The 22,426-nt window shown below is 40.8% G+C and overlaps 1 protein-coding gene across 2 annotated transcripts in view; it reads left to right on the top strand.

Annotated features, from left to right (window-relative positions):
- The first annotated feature begins 1,299 nt into the window (after positions 1-1,299).
- Positions 1,300-22,426, top strand: part of col2a1b (collagen, type II, alpha 1b) — a 48,461-nt gene continuing 27,334 nt past the window's right edge. The window contains exons 1-24 of one of the 2 annotated variants that reach the window (XM_080891278.1): positions 1,300-1,631; positions 4,620-4,829; positions 6,323-6,339; positions 7,706-7,738; positions 8,622-8,654; positions 8,898-8,951; positions 9,998-10,099; positions 10,792-10,869; positions 12,826-12,870; positions 14,153-14,206; positions 15,615-15,668; positions 16,481-16,534; positions 16,771-16,824; positions 16,909-16,962; positions 17,059-17,103; positions 17,408-17,461; positions 17,732-17,776; positions 17,977-18,030; positions 20,560-20,658; positions 20,961-21,005; positions 21,303-21,401; positions 21,608-21,661; positions 21,889-21,996; positions 22,256-22,309. In XM_080891278.1, coding sequence (XP_080747404.1) covers positions 1,538-1,631; positions 4,620-4,829; positions 6,323-6,339; positions 7,706-7,738; positions 8,622-8,654; positions 8,898-8,951; positions 9,998-10,099; positions 10,792-10,869; positions 12,826-12,870; positions 14,153-14,206; positions 15,615-15,668; positions 16,481-16,534; positions 16,771-16,824; positions 16,909-16,962; positions 17,059-17,103; positions 17,408-17,461; positions 17,732-17,776; positions 17,977-18,030; positions 20,560-20,658; positions 20,961-21,005; positions 21,303-21,401; positions 21,608-21,661; positions 21,889-21,996; positions 22,256-22,309 — 1,593 coding nt within the window. In that variant the 5' untranslated portion in view covers positions 1,300-1,537. The remainder of the gene's footprint in view (positions 1,632-4,619; positions 4,830-6,322; positions 6,340-7,705; positions 7,739-8,621; positions 8,655-8,897; positions 8,952-9,997; positions 10,100-10,791; positions 10,870-12,825; positions 12,871-14,152; positions 14,207-15,614; positions 15,669-16,480; positions 16,535-16,770; positions 16,825-16,908; positions 16,963-17,058; positions 17,104-17,407; positions 17,462-17,731; positions 17,777-17,976; positions 18,031-20,559; positions 20,659-20,960; positions 21,006-21,302; positions 21,402-21,607; positions 21,662-21,888; positions 21,997-22,255; positions 22,310-22,426) is intronic. The other variant, XM_080891279.1, reaches the window with a different exon arrangement.

Below are 22,426 nucleotides of genomic sequence, written 5' to 3'. Positions count from 1 at the left end.
AGTATTTATGTGTTACAATGCTCCGCTATGCACTGTAAAACACTGGTTTGCAGTTGGAGTCCTTTCAAGTCTGAGTGTGAAACTGGCAATTTAACAAAGCTGTGTTCTTGCAATGCTGGTGGTCACTGTATTTCTATTCAGAATGTAACACACCGGGGTGAAAAAAACTGTATAAGCAGCATGTCTTTTGATGTTTGCTTGCCCAGATTAAGGGTTAGAAATGTTTTCTGTGTGACCAACAGGAAGTCAAATACCAATGAAAGATTGTAGATATTCTACTCTAATGACAAATTCACATTTACCTTAATCTGCTGATATTAAATAGCCCATATTTTCACACTGGTTTAATGAGCCAGTTATTTCATTCTCAAAATAAACCAGTGAGACACAGAAATTACAGAGCAGATGAAACACTGCAGTTAGAAAACTGTCTGAGCAAAGTGCAGATAGTCTGAGAAACTTTGGATCTGAAAGATCATACAGCTGGATCAAGAAGATTGGCAAGGAAATAAGAGTCATTACAGCACCTAATTATCACACAGGCAGCACTTCCTGTAAGTATACCTGTGTGGCATCAAAGCAGTGAGATCTCAAATTTAAGGATCTAGAGCTAAACAAAACTAATTAAAACATTTCAGCTCCAATCTCCACGATGCTGGATGACTGTCAGCACTGACTTGTAGCTTAAAACTGCTGAAGTATGAAGTCATAAATAAAGAGCTTGCTAATTAAAAGTCTGTTAACAGGTGTACCAAGCATTGTTTACCAGCTTTACTAAGACCACAGGAACAGTAAAATAACTTACATGAAGAGAGAGACCATTAAACGGAAGTAGCTAATAAATTATAAAAAAAATATGCATCAATATAGTTTTTTTTTAACCTTTATTATTATTATTTGTTTTAGTCTTGCCCTCATAAATATTTAAATATTAATGTATGGTTGCGTGATTGTGATTTTTGGATGGTTTTAATGCGCCTTTGCCTCCGTTTACTGCACACATGTCACTGAACCTACATGATGAAATAAATAGAAACGCTGTCAGTTTGCGTGACGAACAGGTTGTGACATCGTTACTATGCTTTCTATGAACACGGAGGGTGAGAAAGCGGGGACGGCACCAAAATAAGAGAGAAAAAGTTTCAGGCTTTTTTTGGGTTCAGTTCAGCACGTGGGGAAAGGAGTGGCCTGGGAGCGCAATAATGGGACCAAAGAGACAGATGGGAGGGAAACTGGGCTCGGATTACAGCCTGACAGGGGGTAAGGGGCCGGCCTGATATTTGGGAATATACGAAGATTCATTGAAGGTAACCGGGACATAAAACTACAGCGTCTGGCCTGAAGCGGTCGGTGCTGAGTTTGTGCTGCAGGTCCAGGTCCTGCCGCTGGATTCCCCCATCGGTTTTTTGGGAAGGGTGAAGGTCGAATGGTCTGGCTTTTGTAATTGGGGACACAAACACCAAATAACGAGAGAAGCCTCCGCTCCTTTCGCACCATTTTTTCTCCTTCAAGGGCCCTGCATGTCTAATATTTAGACATGTTCAGCTTTATGGATTCCAGGACTATACTGCTACTTGTAGCGAGCCAAGTTTGTCTATTAGCCGTTGTGAGATGTCAGGTGGAAGACGACCGTAAGTGACAGTTTTATTTCTCTGATGAGAAAAAACTCAACTTGTATAAAGAGTATACTAAGAGTTACTCGAATAATCATATTGTAAATAATGTTTCAGCACAGTACGTGACGTGTGGAAGTTTTTGGAACTTTTACGCACAGAAAAGTCACTGATATCTTTGATGTTTTCTGTGCATGAAAGGTTATTTATGTGATGACAGAAAGATGATTTCTGTGGATCTTCGGTCTGCCGTCTGTTTATGTTTTAATTTCTATGAGATGTAGGATGTAAGTGAATGTCACATTTGCGGGCGCGCGCGAGAATGGAATTGATGAAGATGTGGTGGAAGTTAACGGGGAAAAAACCCTCAGAGCGTGCTTTTCTTTTTTATTTCTTATTTACTTTTGCATTTATTCGTCCTAGTTTAAGTTAAAACCGAAGATCATGTGATTCTGATTCCTACTTTGAACTCAGCTCATTGCCTTAAAAGCTACCTTCCCCCTTCTTTCTCAAAGTCGAGCTGCATGACACCTGTGGGTGTTTTAAGGGCCTTCGCAGACTCTCCTTTTAGCTGCAGATTCACTTAATATAGTGGGGGAGGGGGAGGGGATGAGCAAAAAGTGAAAGGTGGTCAGGCTCAAGGGCCTTTGGTGAAAAGTATTCACATTCCTTTGCTTTCTGAGGGCATCCAGGCAAATCATGGCTTGTTGGGGCAGAAAGCTGAACTAATAACTAAAAGCTCCATCAAATATTTCAAAATAACTAGTTTACTGACACGATACTCACCCTGTTGAGAACAAATCGTCCTTCATTCCTGCAGACTGTTTATATTTTTTTAATAACTGGAGTAGGATTCTTAATCATTATTATTGATTTTAGTATCCACAAGAGAGATCTGAGAGTAAAGGTATGCCAGCAGATTTGGGGCCAGAAATAATGTTCCATATGATTTCAGGCTTTCCATCTGCTTAAAAGATTACCCATAAGCTGTGACAGTCAGTCCAGAAAGAGACAGAGCCAGGGTGCAAGAGGGGTAACTGGAAAAATATAAAGCAGGGACTTTATTATTCTGATGTGAAGAAAGTGCAGTGTTCTTAATAATATACAAGTTGAGTTCAAGAAAGCTGGAGAAAAAAAGATGCCTTTTTTCCCAGAATAGAATAGAGGGGAATAGTCATGCCAAAGCAATTGGAAGTCTCAGGTTACCCTCTCAGAGATGTCAGTTCCTGGATTCCTGGTTATAATGCGAGCCCTTCTTTCCTAGCACTTTTTGTTTTTTTTAGGGAGACGGGGTATAGAGGTGTTATTGTGACCCTAGCACAGCAAGAGGACTGGAGCTCTAAACCTTGAGGCCACCAAGTGACCGTTCTTGAGGCCATAAAGTTAATCAGACATAGGTAGAATTAGCGCTGAGACCTAAACAGTTACTAAATAAATAAGAACGCGCTTGACTCTAATGTCCTCAAAGTACACCTGGATTCACTTTACAATTTTCATTGTTTTACTCTCCTGGAAAACAGTATGGTTGCCAGCATATGGGAGAGGAGACTCACAAACTATCCCCAGTGATGAAAAGCCAGCTCTCTGTCAGTTCTCCAGTAGATAGAGGACCCCTTATCTTACAATACCCCATTACAGGAGAATCTTTCATATTACAGCCAATGAAAGGACAGGTGCAGCCCTTTCATGGTGCATCCAGGCCTGTAGAAGTTCATGTCAAAACCGCAAGGTATGTGCATGAAAGCTGGCCATTTTCTTTTCTCCGGTGGGTTTGAACTGGCATCTGATGCAGCTATGGTTTCCAGATGGGGATTGAAATGTGCCCCGTGTTTATACAAGGCAATACTTTGTGAATTGCCCACTGTTTCTTTCCAAAAAGGCCTCATTGATGGCTGCTGAGGTCCGTTTGGATACTTAGACTTAAGCAGCTCTCAAAGGTAAATATAGCTACTGTATTTGCTCCTTGTCCTCTCACCTCTCAGCAGTGCGCACCCTGGGGCCTTTCTTTTCATCACCTGGCCGCAGTTTCTGTGACTCCATTTTTTATTTTCAAGCAGGTGTTTGGCTGCCAGGCTGGAAAACGAACACGTTTCTGATTACCCGGATCTACTGTAAAACTGTGATGCCAGTGGCGTCATTTATACCACATACAGCAGCTGTATTCAGAAGTGAACCGCCTCCAGCACGTTCTCTTGCGCCCTTCACCAGAATGTGGCCTGAGAAAATAATCCAAACGTTTTCATTAACTCAGTGCAAACTTTGCCTCTTTTGCAGTACAGTAGGGTGTCTCCAGCTCTAATTGTCCTGTACTTAACTTGTTGAGGAATTCCTACACATGGCCTCCAGCTCCTGTAAAGCTACTGGGGGTTTCCTGCAGGTCTTGCATTGCTTGTCTGTAATTCTGCGAGGCTAAACTGCCACCTTGTGGCTACTTGAGAGGTTGCATTTCTCGGTCAAGTGAAGAAAAGCTTGACTTGAAGCAGAGAAGTTGTGGTTTATGTAGACGTTCCTCAGGGCATTAATAAGTCAACAAGAGAAAAATTAGCAAAGATAATTATGATAATAAATCAGGGAACAATGACATTTTTCTTTGTTTTTAATGCCTTTCTTTGAGGAATTAATTGTTCCCCTTTACATTATTATAAACTAAATCTGGTCTGGTTTTGGACTGCCAGATTAACTGTCACTGACAATTATATGTTTTTTATTTAAGAGTACTGTGCTGATATAGTGTGTTAAATAGTCTACACACTCCCTACTTTAATTTAACTTTCTGCACTTGTGTTGAAAAACATTCACTGAAAGGCTGTTTATGGCGTTATTTTGCATGCATTATATCACAGCATATGTTTCACAGCTGAATATGACATTGTTTTGTTTTTGTCTGTTATGAAACACACGACACTGACTCCTATTCGCATCTGATATATAATCTCTCGTTTTTTCCTTCCACTGCTACCTACCCGCACCTCTTCTGTGTGTCCCTTTCCATGGTCTCACACACAGAAGAGGACGCGTTTAGCTGTGTACAAGATGGACAGCGTTATAGTGACAAGGATGTGTGGAAACCAGAGCCTTGTCGCATCTGTGTGTGTGACACTGGAACCGTCCTGTGTGATGAAATTGTCTGCGAGGAGCTAAAAGACTGCCCCAAACCTGAAATCCCATTTGGAGAGTGTTGCCCCATCTGCGCTGCTGACCAGCCTCCAACCTCTGGTTGTAATTTATTTATCTCACATCTCACATAAATAAATTACTGCTCAGGATCATATTGTTTATTTGGGGGAGAAAACGCCACATCGCCTAAATTTGGTATTAATCAAAGGTCAGGTAGCTGCTGTTTAACATGATGTTCACTCTAATGTTCTATTTGGACATCTACTGTGTGACAGCCTTTGATTTAAATACAGTTTTCGAACCCCAAAGCAAACAAATGATGAGAAATAAACAACAACAGTGACACATCTGACAGGACTTCACTGAAACGCTACCTCGCCGTAATTTTTCCATAGCTGGCTCACCTTGGCCCCATCTTGTTTGAATACTCTCTCAGTATCATGAAAACATGTGGGAGTCATTAAGGAAATACCTCAGTCAAGCAGACACGGCTTCACATTTCTACTCTATATCCTCTCTGTGGATTTCTGCAGATCTGATGGCAAGAAAACACAGTGACTGCGTACTGAGAGTTCAGACTATTAGAAGGATCTATTCACCACATTTGAAAATGCCATTGCTGCAGATATACAAACTGTATGGGTCACATTTGGAAATATAAATAAGGTCAGCTTGAGTGAAGTCACTGTGTCAGTGCATGTGTCACTGTTTTCATTGCATGCTTCTGGATTAAAATGCTTTATAATATACTTATTCTTATTTTGAAGGCAAAACTGCTGAATTTTGAATTTAAGCTTGTAATCACATAAAAACAGAGCTAATAAAAACTGAAATATATTCAGACTACCCACTATCTGACTGTGTCAAACAGCATTATGCATCTGTCAGATCTGTACTGACTTTTATTTGATCTGATAGTTCCTGATATATGTACATGTATATGTATATATTAACATATTAGTGTATGTATATCAAAATTCTAAAGATAAATGTCATCTTCAACAAGAGTGTTGCAGAAAAAACTGTTACAACTTGACAAAAATGTCATTTTGATGCTTTTATTGATATTTAAGAATCCTATGCACTCTTGTGTCAAAGTGTTTAAAACAATACTTATTTACATTTTTCATTTTTAACCAAACCTGCTGCTTTGGCTTTACTGATCATCATAGTTTAACTTCTTTGAGTTGCAAAAAAAGGAACAATGAGCTTAAAATACTGTGAAATCAACAGAGTTCCTGCCTTTGCCCACGGCACAGAAGGTTTAACGTTTCAGTAGAAATACCATTTTGCAGTCTACTCCAGCTCCTTTGCTCTCTACTCTTACCCTCACTCTGCAGCTGGTTTGCTTTTGCTTTGAGCTCTTAATGCGAGATGGCGATGCAACCAACACTTGTTTACAGTCCTGATGGGCTCTTTGTGTGATGAAAATATGATTTGGAGGTGGTCTTTGGAGCAGTTTAATTCAAGAACATAAAATTGATTCCCGGTATTAATAGCCTTTCTCCTTCCAGGACGTACTGCAAGGCCAACATAGTTTGTTCACTAACTATGATCTGTTTTCTCCCTCTCTCCTGCTCCACACATAACAGGAATACCTGGTGCTAAGGTGAGACACTGTACATGTTTAAATGCTGCATATGTATTTGTCTGTGTATGCAATCGTTATGCATGTGTGTGTGTGCGTGTGTTTAATATCAACCTCTCCCAGCAATAATAGCCATATCTGTCCCAGACTTACAGTGTTGGGGAGTAACTGAATACATGTATTTAAAATACAAAATATGAGTAACTGTATTCCGTTACAATTACCGTTTAAAGAGGTGGTATTCAGAATACAGTTACTTTGTTGAAATGAATGGATTAGACGGCGGTATTTTCCTGTTTCATAAGGCTCTGCTCTCTTTGTTTTTGCTTTCCACGCTGGTGGAAACCCAAACAAAACACGCATTAAGAGGCTCTAATGCCTGAGTCTCAATCTCGCGGCCCATGTCACCTCTACTTGCGGCCCGCATAATGACGTGAAGAAATATTTTAAAAAATTATTCACAAAAATGATTTAATATGAAGGCAATAGGCAGAGTGTTACAGGCATAGCCGTAAAGAATGGAGCCTCATGGGCAGTGTAGTCCGTGCTGCAGGGAGAATGGACTAGTGCATACCTGTTATGTGTCTGTGAGTGAGGGAGAGAGAAAAAGTCAGAAAGTACGAGCTGTCACCGAGCAGAAACGGGAGCTGACATATTAGCCAGAGGTCCCTTTACTACGGTTCGGAGCCGCGGACCTGTTTTATATACACGCGGAATAGTTTTCTATGAGATCGCTGCAAAAAGTTCAGCCTTACCTAGTTTCCACCTACTGTTATTCATTTATATTAAGATTTAAAAATCTAGTCGGTATTGCTATGGCAAGTAACCTTCAGTAATAGTAATAAATCACACCGCAATAGTACATTCATGTAGTTGTAAAAATCATGATGATATATTAAGTAATCCAAAGTATTCAGAATACGTTACTCTCATTGAGTAACGTAACGGAATACGTTACAAAAGACATTTTGGGGCATGTAATCTTTAATCTGTAGTGGAATACATTTAAAAGTAACCTTCCCAACACTGCAGACTTATATCAGGGCTGCATGAGGGCCCTGTAGTTTAAGGATTGAGATGAGGCTTTGATATGAATGAGCTTTGGCAGATGTTTAATAGCTATTTCCTGTTCACACTGCGTGCAATATTTACACGTGCACTGGCGCTGCGGGGGATACTCACTTTGAACATTTTGCTGTGACCAATTTCCCGATAAAACTGCAAATTCCATCAAAAGCTTTCATCAGATGGGCTCTTATGAGCTGTTTTTCAGAGTGTGGTTGAGAAAAAAACAGGAACTGAGAGATGTTTGAAAATAATCAAACTCTCAGCTACTAATAGAGCCGATCTTATTTGCTGTTGTGTTCTTACCTTTTTCTTATCTCAGGGCCAGAAAGGCGAACCCGGAGACATTACGGATGTAAGTTGATGCCACACTCATAACATGCAGCATATCTGTGTTGTCATTTGGAAAAGCTTGTTTGTTAACTATGTTAGAACCGTAAACCCTGAAGTGACAGAGATTTCTTTTAAACTCACAAGACACACTCAAAACTCGCCGCGAGCCTGCAGTGGAGAAGTGTTCAGGTACTTTACTGGTAACTGAACTACTAGTAAAACCAGCAGTAAAGATAATACATCACACACACAAGCAGAAGGCCAGAAATCCCCACTGTTTTATCCATTATTAGTATAACTGGTGTATTAATGCGTAAGTAAATTCATCTATTTTAAAATGTTTTAAGTTGCTCTGTTTATAAAATCATAATGTCACATTAAGCTGAAACTATCAAAAGTTTTCGTGCATGAACTCAAAACACAACCAACACCACCAGTTTATATAAGACTGAGAGTGTTAGAGAGAAGGGAAGCGCTTCTGCCAAGCCGCTCATCAAGAAGACAGCCAAGCACAATAATGGCTCCATACATTCCCCATAAAGATCCTCACAGGCCAGCAGAGCGCAGGAGGGACAGAAAGTGAGCTCCCTGCTGCTGCTGCTGCTGCTGCTGCTGCTGCGGTGCTGCACCTGGAAATGCTTTACCCCACTGAGGCAATACAAGCTCATGGCAGGAAATACAAAGGCATTGTTTATTGTATGTTTCTTCTAACGCTTTGCCCGAAGAGATTAGCAGTTAACAAGTCTCCTCTGATGGGAGACAGATCATTTTTCCCAAAACCTCTCTTGTGCAACTATATCTGGAAAATGTCAAGTTTTGTTTTAGGCCCAGAGATTAAAAAATGTGTTTTATTCAAGACCAGCTGATTCTTATCAGTTTGTTTCTTCTGTCCTTGTCTTATCCAGGTTATAGGACCAAGAGGACCATCTGGCCCAACGGTATGCACCTATTTCCTCATTTTCTCATAATTATTCCCCTTTGAGCACTTTTACAGACACTGCGTAGTATCTGAACGTGTTTAGAGTAATTATATAGGTTTTACATTTAATTGGCAGAGCAGTGACTGGAAATGGAAACTGATCTGATATAACAGTAGTAGAGTTAAAAGGCTTCAGCTGTTATTCAACACACAAGTTTTGAGATTATGCCTGAAGTTATTTCACCATCTCCTGTTCACCCAGGGACCACCAGGAGAGCAAGGACCCCGAGGACCAAGAGGAGATAAAGGAGAGAAGGTCAGTGTAACGTGTAAAATATAAGAAAAAAAATTCAATGACTCTTGATTTTCTACTTTTAAAAAAAGGAAACTCAAACCCTGCCCAGCTAAGAAGTACAGTATGTGTCATTGAATCGGAGCTTTAGGTCTCGGGCAGTGGGCTGAGGGATCTGTTATAGGTTGCAGGTTTGCAGAATGGTAGCCTTTCACTGAGCGACTCAGCCTAACTAGTCATCTGTCATTTCCATTAGGCTGTGTGGTCTGCTGAGGTTTGGGGTGTTTAACAGATGTGAGGCTGTCGGAGACTCATAATGTAAACCTCTGCTGCTCTCAGAGGGCCCATAGTCAGTCAGTGTGGGAAATCAGCACCACCACATTTGCAAGGCTTTGATCATCTCAATAATGTAACATCACTCGGATGTGCTAATGGCCGCAGGCGAGGAGTTTATGCCATGTAGTCGTCTTGTTTATGCAGATTTAAGCGCAGGACGGATCGAGCTTTGGCTAACCACTGTGAAGAATCATGGGGGTTTTTTAGGTACTCGGGTTCTTTGTTTGAGATTCCCTTGCAGGGTAATTTGTCACTGCATGCACAGAGGAATGCAGGTAGTCCAATTTGGCCAGGAAAATCATCACCTGAGTAAATGTGTAATCATTTATTCAGAGTGCACACAAGCTCAAATGTTGGCCACAGGTTGGAATTAATGAATGCTAAATTAAAATATGTTATGTAACACTTTCATGTTCTTACACATGTTTTATTCTCTCTTACGTTTGCAACAAAATGGGAAGATTATTACTTAATAAGATGATATTCCTATTTGTTTTGGTACTTGAATTGTGTCTTCTCAGTTGTGAGAAGCATTAATGCAGTTCAACACAGCTGCAGATATAGAAACATATAATATTTGAATAGAGGGAAAGAAGTTAGTGAGTGAATTTATGAGCTGATCTGTTGCAAATGCTTCTCGATTTGATTTTTTTGAGATTTGACAAAATGATTTGTGGGGCATTTTGTGAAACACGAGATTTTCAATTCATCTGAATTTTATATTTATATTTAAGGGAGGTCCTGGCCCCCGTGGCAGAGATGGCGAGCCTGGCACCCCCGGAAACCCTGGCCCCCCTGGACCTCCAGGACCTAATGGACCCCCTGGCCTTGGTGGAGTGAGTATCGCATGTCTAGTAAGGGCGATAGGCTAGCATTCACTCCAGACATGGGAGCTGACAGGTTGAATACTGATTCAAGGCCAAGAATGGGTTCACTTTGGCTGCTTGGAATAACTAGAGAGAGGGGTGAAATGGAGCAAAGAAAGAATCCAAGAGTACAAAAGATGTGGGAAACTGCTGGTGTTGGGAGGAGGCAGAAAGACAACAGTGAGGGGATGCAGAGGGAAAGAATAGATCGAATGCCTCTCATTCTTTGTAGCAGAAAAGAAAGGAGGGTGACTGAGGGTGGTGGAGGTAGTATGATAGACGTAAGAAGGGGAAGGGAAGAAGTGCTTTTTGGGGGGGTGGAGTTAAAAAGAAAGAGAGTCTTTGTGAGAACGGTTCACATGCCCTCTGTCTCTCCTCTGTCTGCATCAGAATTCACATGCTAAGCTCTACTACTGACAAAAAGAAGGTCAAAAGCTGATTCTCTCTCCAGCCAAAACGATGCAGCATCATGCAGTGATGCATGACACATGAACATGCTTTGCAAGTGTTGAAATTAAGTCATCTATTCGCTCTGTTCCAGTCAAATACTTTACCCAGATTTATACTTTTATTTCCCTGAGATTTCACAAACATAATAAACCACAAACCATTTTTGTTTATTATAAAAATCCTAAATATGTCCTTTGTTTTGCCTCCTCCAGAACTTTGCTGCTCAGATGGCTGGTGGTTTTGACGAGAAGGCCGGCGGCGCACAAATGGGTGTGATGCAAGGACCAATGGTGAGCAAGTGATGATGAGAGCTGCTGCCACTCCTGTGTTGTTTTTATCACCGCCTGATTTCATCTGCACTGAGGCTAAAGTTATGAAGTTTTCAAAAACAAAGCGCTTTGAGTCTATCCACATGAAGACCTGGGTTAGAGATCTGCATCAGCCCGCATCTGCTCTGCATCCCCATCCTGCTCTTTAACTGCTCTGGGGGGACATAAACAACTTCTTTCCATGAACTAGAGAAGCATCACCTGGTCATCAAACGTGAAAACTGTGAGATGGAAACATCATCATTCTCCTTTAGGAGAGTAGTTTCCAAAGCAGGATTTAAAGTCTGGGATGGGAAGAAACAATGAAGACTTCACTCAGTGTTCCCTTTTTGTCTTTTCCTTCTTTGTTGTTGGTTTATGGATGAAACCAAGAGATAAAAGGCACGTTTTTCCTGCTGCTGGAGGAAAGAAGCTGCAAAGTTCTGGGTCACAATGGAAAATAAACACCTCACATGGAGTACAGAGGGGTAATTTTATAAACCAAGGAAGCAGCCATTGATCTTCATTATATTTCAAGCTCATGAAAAACCGCTCCTGCTGGCATGGCAGCATGCCCGTGATGGAGTGAGGAGCATACTGGGAGCTATTTTGGTTTAAAGAGCCACAGAGAGGCTTGGCTGTCTCTCAGCCCAGCAGTGGTTTGAGACGCTCTGAGGGTAGGGGGACTGAAGGCGATCACATCCCCTCAGCTAGCGTCAGAGTGTGTGTGTGTGTGTGTGGCTTAACTCCTACTGACTGTCCTACCGTATGTCTGTCTGAGAGCTCACCACAACACTGAGCCTTATTGAAGGAAGTCTACGTTTACTTTGGCTTATGCCAGCTTGCTGTTGGAGAGAGCAGTGGAAGAGCAAACTGGACTGATGTTAAATCACAAGTAAAGCTTAAAACCCTCTTATATACCTGTAAATACCCCAGCTCATATCCTGGCCTTACATAGCTATTTAAACAATGCTGCTACTGAAATGCACGCACACACACAAACATATGTGTGCCCCTCAAACACACTTGCAAACATTCTGCAGATATAAAGCCCCATTGATACGTTTCTCCCCAGTGTGGTGAGGGCTTCCCACACCCACTGAAAGGTGACTTTCATTTGATTCTGAGGACCACTGTGCCCGGCTGTGACATTTTCTTTGGCTGCAAGCCCTGATTTTTGTATGAGGCTTCATAAGAGCCACACTACTGAAAGGAATATGTTTCTATCCAAGCAAGCAGCTGTCAAAAGTCATCGGAAGTCAAACTTTTTTTTAATAAGAAGAACTCGGGGTCTTGAAAGCTCTCAGCTCACTCCCTTGAACTGAAAAAAAAAAGCACAAGGATTTGTCTCAAAACTGTTACAGAATTAGTTTGGCAACTCCGACGAGACGCAGTTGCAGAGCAGTCGGAGATAATTTAGTTCAATTTAGTTTAAGACTCTTCCGCTTAGCCGGTGCCTGAAATCTCACTTATCTAAGATGAAGATTTTCACTATAACCAACAGTGAGTCATGCAAGAAGCCATGCAGAGTTCAGCCTCCTCTCTTAAAAATGCAACCCTTCAGCTTATGACCTTTGAACCACAGAAACACACAGTGAGTGGAAAAATTAACTGAGGAAAGTAGAAGGATGAAAGAAGTGAAGAGAAAATCTGATCCCGGGAGGAATTTCAAATGATTTATGGTTTTGACAGGAGAGCTGCTGAGTATTATGTAGCTTTGAGGCAAAGCAGGTGATGTGTTTTTATAGCTTCTCAGTGAATTCGCGTGGATAAAATGACCACTTAACAAATTTTACCAGTAATGCAAACTGTAAAAAGTTAACTGTGCTGTTGTGTAATTTGCGTGTTTATGTATTTTCAAATGTGTGTAACATGGACGGGTGGATTTATCTGCCATTATCTTCATGCTGCTTGTGTGTTGTCTTGTCTTCTTCTCAGGGCCCCATGGGACCTAGAGGACCACCTGGGCCAACTGGATCACCTGTAAGTACCTCCTGTACTCCCAAAAACAGCACAAAACAGGGCACACCTGTAGACAGGATCCTGTGGTTGGTCACAGACAGGGTACACATGGCAAAATCTCATAATTGTAATGTGATGTGTAATGTGCATATGCTACATTGTCTGCTCCTTTAATGTATTTAATAACAATATTGACCTTAAAATGGCCACTACTCGTGCAAACCTCAGGAATAAGTGCATACAACAGGCTTTAAGTAATGACTGTTTATACTGAGCCCTGCTTCAACCACGAGCGTCTGCTCCGGCTCTCCTCTGGAGGAAGATGGCAAGTAAAGAATACTTTCATCTCCCTGAAGGCTCCGGGGCTTTTTCCTGTGCCACGACCCAGACATACCATAGAACACCTGACAATTTACCTTACACCCCCCACCACACGCAAATGCCCTGCCTTGTTCTACCCCTGCCTGTAACCCAGCTCCACCTGCAGCCCTTACTCAAAGAATCCAGAAGCTGCTGAGTTGAAGGCAGTGCCACCTGACTTGCCTCAACTTGATCATTTTATCGCCCAAAGCCCCCATTTGCAGAAATGCAATTCCACCTTAAACAACTTTGGTCTGCTTTTAGATAGGACTTCCTTTTCTAAAGTTATGGTATATTTTTGAATCTTAGAAGCTTTTAATTTAGAAAAACAGACACACGGATGCCATAAGGGATCAAATGTGGATTATCTTCTATCGTATACACGTCATTACAACGAAGGATACTTGTATTTCAAATATTGCAGTTGGCATATGTGCAAGTATTCTATATGAGCGTAAAATTCAGCCTGATTTCAAACTTCTCTGTATCCCAGCAAGTTTCTCCACCCTTGGCTCTGTGTGATGACAATAAAAGAGGATATAGGCTCCAGCTCCCTGTGATAGGCAGTTAAAAATGGCCACTTCAGGCTCATAGCTCCAACTGTGAGTACTGAAATGTCATTGCTGTTCTTTTGTGTCCAAGGGGCAATTCATCAGAAGAAATCTGGCTTAAAGGGATGGTGGACTTGAAAGGAGAGGGACTCAAATGGCCTGTTTTAGACAGAAGGTGGCCTATCTCCTTGACCAAACCAAAGCTTGACAATGGCACAAAGCCTGCAGAGTCCAAGAAAGAAATTATGCAGCTAGGAACTGGCATAATAGATTCCCTTTAATCAATACCTCTTTGAAGATGTAGTTAGATTAGCAGACATTTATTAATATCTTCTTTGTCAGTGTATAAAAAATGTTTCACAGTTTGACTCTCTCTTCTTTTCACATCCCAGGGTCCACAAGGTTTCCAAGGTAATCCTGGAGAAGCTGGAGAGCCTGGACATTCAGTAAGTATCCCACCCTCCTGAGGTTTTGCATGTCCCCTCTAAACCCCTAAGCCTCTGCTCTTATTTCTTTTTTTCTTTTTGTTTTTTTAATTTCTCATGGCTGCTTGACTTGAGCTGCTTTCTTGTGACTGATTATTTTTAAGGGGGTATTTCAACCATAAAAAAGCTTGAAATTTTTAAAAAATAATCATTTTGGTACAACATGTATGAAAATGGGCACAAGAACAACCCAAGAATAAAAAAAATAAAAACCCAGAGAGGTCCAATTGTCCAGAATAAGTGTGTTTAAACACTTTTTTTTATTTTAGGTAGTTTGGCTGTGGCTTACTGTACATACCTGTGTTGCATTTCACAGTCTGTTAGTTTTGCCAACTGTGGCAATATGGAAATTATGAAATATATAGACCTTGAGATATTGACATTAATATCTGTCTCCACCTTACTACACACATATTTTGAATAAAAAGGTCAAATCTGATTCTTCCATTATCCTTGCAATCATTCCTTTCCTCACATATTTATTTTTACAATTCATTATCTCCATAAACTCATCTTGGAGAGGAGATTGCATCTCTTCCAATCAGTTTTTATTTTCTATTCCTACATTTGCTTCTCTAAGTTTTTTAATTTTTTCTCCTCATTCCCCCAAAGTTCACTGAAACCACACCACCAACCCCTTCCTGTACCCAGCACTATTCTCTCAGCAGGTAGACAATGCAAGGTCTCCCCACTGCTGTGTTAATCTGCTCATGTGGAGTCTAGATATGCAGACAGAACGTCTCGGAGATGCCTTTCCCTTTTAAAAATGTGCCAGTGCATCGTTAGGAGTGATTAAAATCAAACTTCCTCCCAGAAACTAACTTGACAGTTGTAGAGGGGTGAAAATGTTGGCCAAGTGTAAAGTCCAGTCATGGAAAATCACAGATCAAAGAGGAGGCCAGTACATCGATAGATTAATAATCAGCACTTCTGTTCTATGTCCTTCACCAAAGCTGTACTTTTTGTGCAGCTGCTTAGTCATGAGACAACAACCCAGGGAGGAGAGAAAGAAAGCCTGTAAAGACCTACAAAACCCTTCTTACTGAGACACAGAATACTTTTATTTATAATTATTAATATTATTACGTAACTTATACAATCAGCAAAAGCAATTCCCATTTCAGATTAACACAGTATGGTGTCCTTTCTAAATTAAGGCGTTCATTATCTTTTTTTGCATAAGTAAACAATATTGGCGGCTTGCATCAGTGAGTGTAGCACTTAAACTGTGAAAACAGAGCTGATTGTCAGGAAACAGACACCAGCTATGAATACCAGTTCCTATGAATTAAAACGTAAAGTGTGTAATGTTGCCCTCTGTTGATTCTCACAGTTTCTCACCTGTGCTCATTTTTTCTGTTTCTAACAGGGACCCATGGGACCCCGTGGCCCCCCTGGACCTTCTGGAAAACCTGGAGATGATGTAAGTGTGACCATTGCAACTAAAATGAAATGCCTCACCTCTTCGCCAGGTTGGCAAAGGTGAGGTGGCTGTAGCTCAGGTGGTAGAGCAGGTCAGCTACTAACCGGAAGGTTGGCGGTTCAATCTTCACCAGTCTGCATGCCAAATATCCTTGGGCAAGATACTCACCCCATGTTGCTCTCTGACGCATTCATCAGAGTGTGAATGTTAGACAGTAAGCACTAAACAGTTTAGAAAAAGGGCTCGGGTGAATGAATTAGTTGTATAAAGTGCGTGAGTGCTCAGAGTAGAAAAGTGCACTCATGTGATTTCAGCAGCAGGACTTCCCAGTCTGAGTCCTGATGCATTCTCCACATAAACAGATGAATGTTGTCTGTGATGCTGTTTTATATGAGCAAATCCTTGTTTTGTATAGAAGTTTGGACTCAGTTAGTTTTTTGCGGTGTTACTAGCTGTTACTCCTTTAGCTGTAACAGCTCTGCAGCTGACTGAAGTGTTCCGCAAATCCTTCTCAAAGTAGAGGCTCAAAGTATGCTGTGAATTCAATCTTCAGAAGAATCTTCAAACAGCATTTGGACCACAGACATAAAAAAAAAAAGTAATTCCTCCTTTTAGCCACATGATGGCAGCAAATGTGACATTACACGCTGTGTCCACTAGGGTGCTCTTTAGTCTATTCAACTACATACAAGTAGACAAAAAATACACAGACGTTTTTTATATGTAAGGAAGAATTGCACAAAATAACAACTTCAAATGCAGGTTTACTTTGGTTTTCACTTCACTGTCTCTGTCTTTGTTTTCTGTTTTAGGGTGAAGCTGGCAAACCTGGAAAATCAGGTGAGCGTGGACCTTCGGGACCTCAGGTGAGTTACTCCAGTCAGCTGGTGCTGATTCCAGTTAGATGATGAACTATTAATGCATTTAAATGCAAACTTATTTAAATCTGTAAATTAAGAAAGAATTTTAATATTTCTCGTTCTCTTTGTTTGCTAAACTGGACTCTTTGTATTTGTGGAGAAAGTAATTTCCTTTATACTCTTAGCTTCATGTTGATTCCCTCTGTTTATGTTGGTCTACATCTTTTCCTTTCATGCCACAGGGAGCTCGTGGATTCCCGGGAACTCCTGGTCTGCCTGGCATCAAGGGGCACAGAGTGAGTGTGTTTGTTGTCCTAGAAATTCCAGCATAAACAGGCGGGTGTTTATATGTCATGTAACCTGACGTCTCTGTCTTTTAGGGTTATCCAGGGCGTGACGGTGCAAAGGGAGAGACTGGAGCTGTTGGTGCTAAGGTGAGATGTAGTGATTTTTCTGACAGACCCACAGCTTGACACTTGTTTAATCCCCCAAGTTGCTGAACCATAATAACAGTTAAATCCTCTGTTCAGGGTGAATCTGGTTCTCCTGGAGAGAGCGGCGCTCCGGGACCAATGGTATGAGTTGTGGGCATTACACACACACACACACACACACACACACACACACACACACAGGTTTTTATATCTTCGTGAGGACATTTAATTGACATAATGCTTTCCCTAGCCATTTACCCTAACCATCAAAAATGAATGCCTAACCCTAACCCTCAGACTAAAATTAACCATAACCTGTTGGTCCCCACAAGTATAGTAACATTCCAATTTTTGGTCCCCACAAAGATGTCTAAACAGGTATACACACACACATTTGGTAAATGATGGTAATGGTGAGAACTTCTCCTCTTCTTTTCCCTCACAGGGACCTCGTGGTTTGCCTGGTGAGAGAGGACGTCCTGGAGCCAGTGGAGCTGCTGTAGGTGCCATGTTTCTCTCTAAACTGTGGTGTTGGAAACAAAACTTAATATAATTTATAACAGATGGTTGGATTGTCACCCCTTCTCTTTGTTTAGCAGTAAAGAAGTAAATTTAGAGCATTTATCAGGTGCTTCTTTTAGGCAGTTATGGCGATAATTGCATTAACCTTTAAACACTGTGTCGCGTTATTTGTTGATTATAAGAAATCATTTATCCAGCTGTGTTTTTTCCTGACTTGTCCTCATAATGCACTGTTCACTTTATTCAGGGAGCTCGTGGAAATGATGGCCTGACCGGTCCTGCTGGTCCACCTGTAAGTGTCCTCTTAGATGTCATGTAGTTTCCTTTTATTTTGTCCACATTTGCATTGAGATCTGGTAGGAAATACTGTACATGAAGTCAGAGCTGTGTTTCTCTACATGCACATCTCCACAATATGATAGTATCTGATCTTTCACACCTGGATGTGTCAGTGATTAATAGCCAAACTGACAGGCTATTTTCTCTCTGTAGGGCCCCGTTGGACCTTCCGGAGCTCCAGGCTTCCCTGGCTCGCCCGGTGCAAAAGTAAGTCACATGTTTATCTAAATGAAGCTCTCAGCACCTCTTCATATTCACCTTTGTGCTGGTTATTCTCTTTTGCACTGTTTGCCTTCTTTCTTTCTGTCAGAACACTGCCAGAAAAACTTGAATCACTTATTTAGGATTTTTCTGCACGAAAATAAAGTTAAAGTGAATATAGTTTTAGGAAGATTTTCTTTATATGAGGAAAAAAGTTATTATCTCAGAAAATGTCAGTACCCAGCTCAGGGAGGATTTTGTGGGGACAAGATGAAATGCTTCAGTGAAATTGGAGATGCCTGTGCTGCACTGAAAAGTGCTTTAAACCTCCATCTGTGTGGAAAATTGGGGAGGAGGGGGGGGTTTAAAGTGTTATTTTCCCTCTCTCACTCCCCTTACTGTCTTTTTTCTTCTTTTGTGTCTCTGGTTTGAATCTGATTTATTTCTCCTCCATGGCAAACAGGCTCAGATCTGTGCTCAAGGGACCTGTGCTGGTGGTTTGCTTTCTTCTTCAAGCCCCTTGATTGTTTAAGAAATCTCATAGGAATTGCAAATGGAGCGTCTCTTTAGAAAATTCAGGAGTGTTTCCTTGAAATAGCGAAGGCAAGCTAGGCTCAAAACGAGGGAAGGGGTGTGTTTGGAAATTTCATCATGTTATATTCAAAAACACGCACAGTATAGTTTTGTGTTTATCTGCAGAAAAGTCTGAATGGCTTTATGTATGTTTATGTTTCATGCCTTCGATGCCTTCAGGAACCTAAACTTCTTAAATGTGTTGATGAGATGTTGCCTCATTTAAGTCCTTTCAGTCCTGGCACAAAAAAAGCTAATAAGACAGAAGCAACATACACATATGAACCTTGACTGCAAAAACTAAAGAAACTATCGTTGTGAAATAAACAAATGTGAGATGGACAGTTTTTCTTCAGCTCCTGCTGCAGATGAATTCTATTATCCAACAGCGACTGAGTTACTGGCTCTAACATACTGAGATTTTTTCCCCCACTAAAAGCAAATTTAAAAACTACAAATTTGGCAGAGGTCTCATTTTGTCTTCATCTTTAGAGACAGTAAATTATTGGCATTTACAAAAGGCTGTAACATCAATGTTTTTGCACATACCTTTGACCTATGTGAGGTTATAGTTACTACTGCATGTGAAAAGCCTGCAACGCAGCAAGAATGACAAACACATTTCATGCATCAGCATGAAGTTGCACACTGCCACTGTGGTAAAATCTCTGGCTTTCGTCCGCAGGAGGTGGGAGCTCAGAATATTGAGTTAGGCTTTTTAATACTGAAGCACAAAACCTTGAAAAATCTTCTCCTCCTACATCTAATCCTTACTCCTCGATTTTATTTAAATGCTGTTGCTCCAAATCACAACAACTGTCACCTCGAGGCCTTTTATGCTGTTGGATAAAGAGTCCTCCTAGCCAGATATTAAAAGCTTCCAAAAGCAATAAACAATATGAATATTAGAGATATATTAAACATAGAAAAAAAACAGACATACCAAGGGAAGTAAGATGGCAACAGGAGAAAAGTTAAGATGAGAAGAAAGCCTTCTGGCAGAACGCTCTGAAGGCAAACTGCTCCCACGACCCACAAACTGTATATAAAAGATGGCATTAGCCACCAAGACTTCACACAGGTTCTGTCTTTAGGGCTCAAGCTCAGCGTTTTAACTGTCACCATGTAGGTGTATAACAATTACACTTTGGCTCCAACCAAGTTGATGCCCTGCTGTTTTATCTATTTTGCTATAAATGGAACCACAATTTGCTAAATAAACACAGTGCTGTTTTCAGTAAGAGTTGGAATAAACATTTGAGCCCTTAAACTCTTCAGGAAAATGATTACTGAGAGGATACAGCAGGAGAAGTGATCCTCTGGGCTGTTTTAAAATAAATGTCCACACAATCAGACTTGTTTTTTCTGTAACTAGAGATGTTGCCCCCTGCTGGTGATGAGAAAGATCAGGTTTAAGCACTTCTACATTGCAATGGGCACTGAGTATTTTAATAGAAGATATTCATAATGTAAGAAGTTCATAAAGAGTTTAAATCTACTTCCTGTTTTTTAAATAAAGTTTGCAATAAGAAAGAGCCACGTCTGCAGCATCATTTTGCATCTACTTTTATCCTAAATCAATACCATTTTTTTATAATTACAAGCACTAGTATTTATATTTCACTACCAAGAAACCTATAAATCCCATAATGCATATTAAAAGGGCGATCGTGGCTCAAGAGTTGGCAGTTTGTCTTGTAATCAGAAGGTTGCCGGTTCGAGGGTCTCGAAAGGTGCTGTAAAAATGCAATCCATTATTATTATTATTATTATTATTATTATTATTATTAAAAGACATATGACGTTATTACATAAATCAATTAAATTAAACTATTTTTTTAATCACTCTTCTTTTCAATTCTATTTACATTTGTTTATTAAAAGCCCATCTGGAAGTCTTTTTCAGTTACTCTGTGTACTCTGCTTACACATTACTCATCTGTCCTCTGTGTTGTGGATCAGGGAGAAGCCGGACCTACTGGTGCTCGTGGACCTGAGGGTGCTCAGGGACCTCGTGGAGAGTCTGGTACTCCTGGATCTTCTGGACCCTCTGGCGCTTCTGTAAGTGATGCTAGATCTCTTTATCTAAATCTGTCAGTTCATACCACTTTCTTTTTTTTGTGAAAAGTGCAGCTCAGTTTCTTTATTACATGTTTTTCTCAGAAACTTGTCAGACTCTCTTTAGTGAGCAGAGAGAACTGTGCTGTGGAAAAGCAGCTTTTTGCTGTAGTTTAACATTGTTTGGACAGACTGTTGGTAGACCCACCCACACCATCCTGTCAGATGAGCCCCTGAACCCTTCCATCAACATCACCTGACATTTTAAATTAATAGGATTTGATTAAAGGCTATTTTTTTTGCAGGGTAATCCCGGTACTGATGGCATCCCTGGAGCGAAAGGATCTGCTGTAAGTTTAGCATTTTTACCTTTTCTGTATTTCAAAGTGCAACCTTCTCACTTAACGTTTTCATATTTAGACATGCAGGTAATTTTTTTCTTGCAACTTCAGAGTTACTTTACTGCATCTAATAATATTTGCATCCTATACAGAACATTTACAGTGATCTCTTATTGAATCTGACCGATTAAGCAGTGAATGATGTTGAGCTTTCTATTCCAGCTTTAAAAGCTGAGATGAAATACTTCTGATTCAGTGATCAGTCAGCTGACTGACTTCAGACCTCTCTCTGTCTCTTTTTTATAGGGTGCTCCTGGCATCGCTGGTGCTCCTGGTTTCCCTGGACCTCGTGGGCCTCCCGGGCCTCAGGGAGCCACTGGACCTCTTGGTCCAAAGGGAACATCTGTATGTACTGAGTGAATCATTCATAACAGACAGGATGCCCCCTTCATTGGAGTTATATTACTTTTAATCTATTTATATATCTGAATGTATTTGCAGTTTAATTGACCACTTGATGTTTGTTGTCCATTTCATATCCCAAATAATTAAAGCAGATCTTAAAAGCATAATAACTCATGCATTGTTTCTCTCTCTGTCTCTCTGTTTAGGGAGACCCAGGTATCCCAGGGTTCAAGGGAGAGGCTGGACCCAAAGGAGAAATTGTGAGTTTTGTTTCCTTCGACTTGTGTCTGTATACCCTGATCGGTTCATCAGCAAAACAGAATTCATTGATACAGTACAAACACTTCAGACTATGTCATCTGACAGACCTAGTACACATTTCCACATAGTTTAGGAACGCAAACCTAACAAAACGTATTACTTTAATATGTAAAAGTACAACATATTTTTTTCCAGTTTTGTACTAACCTTGTCTGTTATTCATCAGGGACCACCTGGTCTTCAGGGACCAAATGGCCCACTAGGAGAAGAAGGCAAGAGAGGGCCCAGAGGTGAGCCTGGTTCTGCTGGACCACTGGGACCCCCTGGAGAGAGAGTAAGTGCACAGCATGCTTTCTTTTTCCAGTTCTTTAAAACATGCTGCTCGGGAACTCTTGGGAAAGTAATATTAAATATATCACAGAATATCACAGTGTCAGGGTTTTCCTACACCTAACTTACTGTTATTGCTTACTCTGTGATGGATGGGTGTGTATTCGTTGGGTAAAACTTTGCAGCCCATTTAAGGCCCACTGTGAGATTGGGATATTGCTGTTTAAATAAAGATTAAATCTAATTTTGTGTTTTCCATTTAGGGAGCTCCCGGTAACCGTGGTTTCCCTGGTCAAGATGGTCTGGCTGGTCCAAAGGTAAGCTTCATGATGGTTTCACTGACACTCCAGAGAAGAGTTTTTGTTTGTGAAAAGGAAGTGAAGCGCTCCAAACAGCCAAAATGAGCTGAGTAGAGCATGTTTTAGGCATCTGGT

Source organism: Rhamphochromis sp. 'chilingali', assembly GCF_963969265.1.
Source record: "Rhamphochromis sp. 'chilingali' genome assembly, chromosome: 9".
NCBI classification, from domain to species: domain Eukaryota; kingdom Metazoa; phylum Chordata; class Actinopteri; order Cichliformes; family Cichlidae; genus Rhamphochromis; species Rhamphochromis sp. 'chilingali'.
Note: the sequence above shows the minus strand (reverse complement) of the source record. Positions and strands in the feature narration are given on the sequence as shown.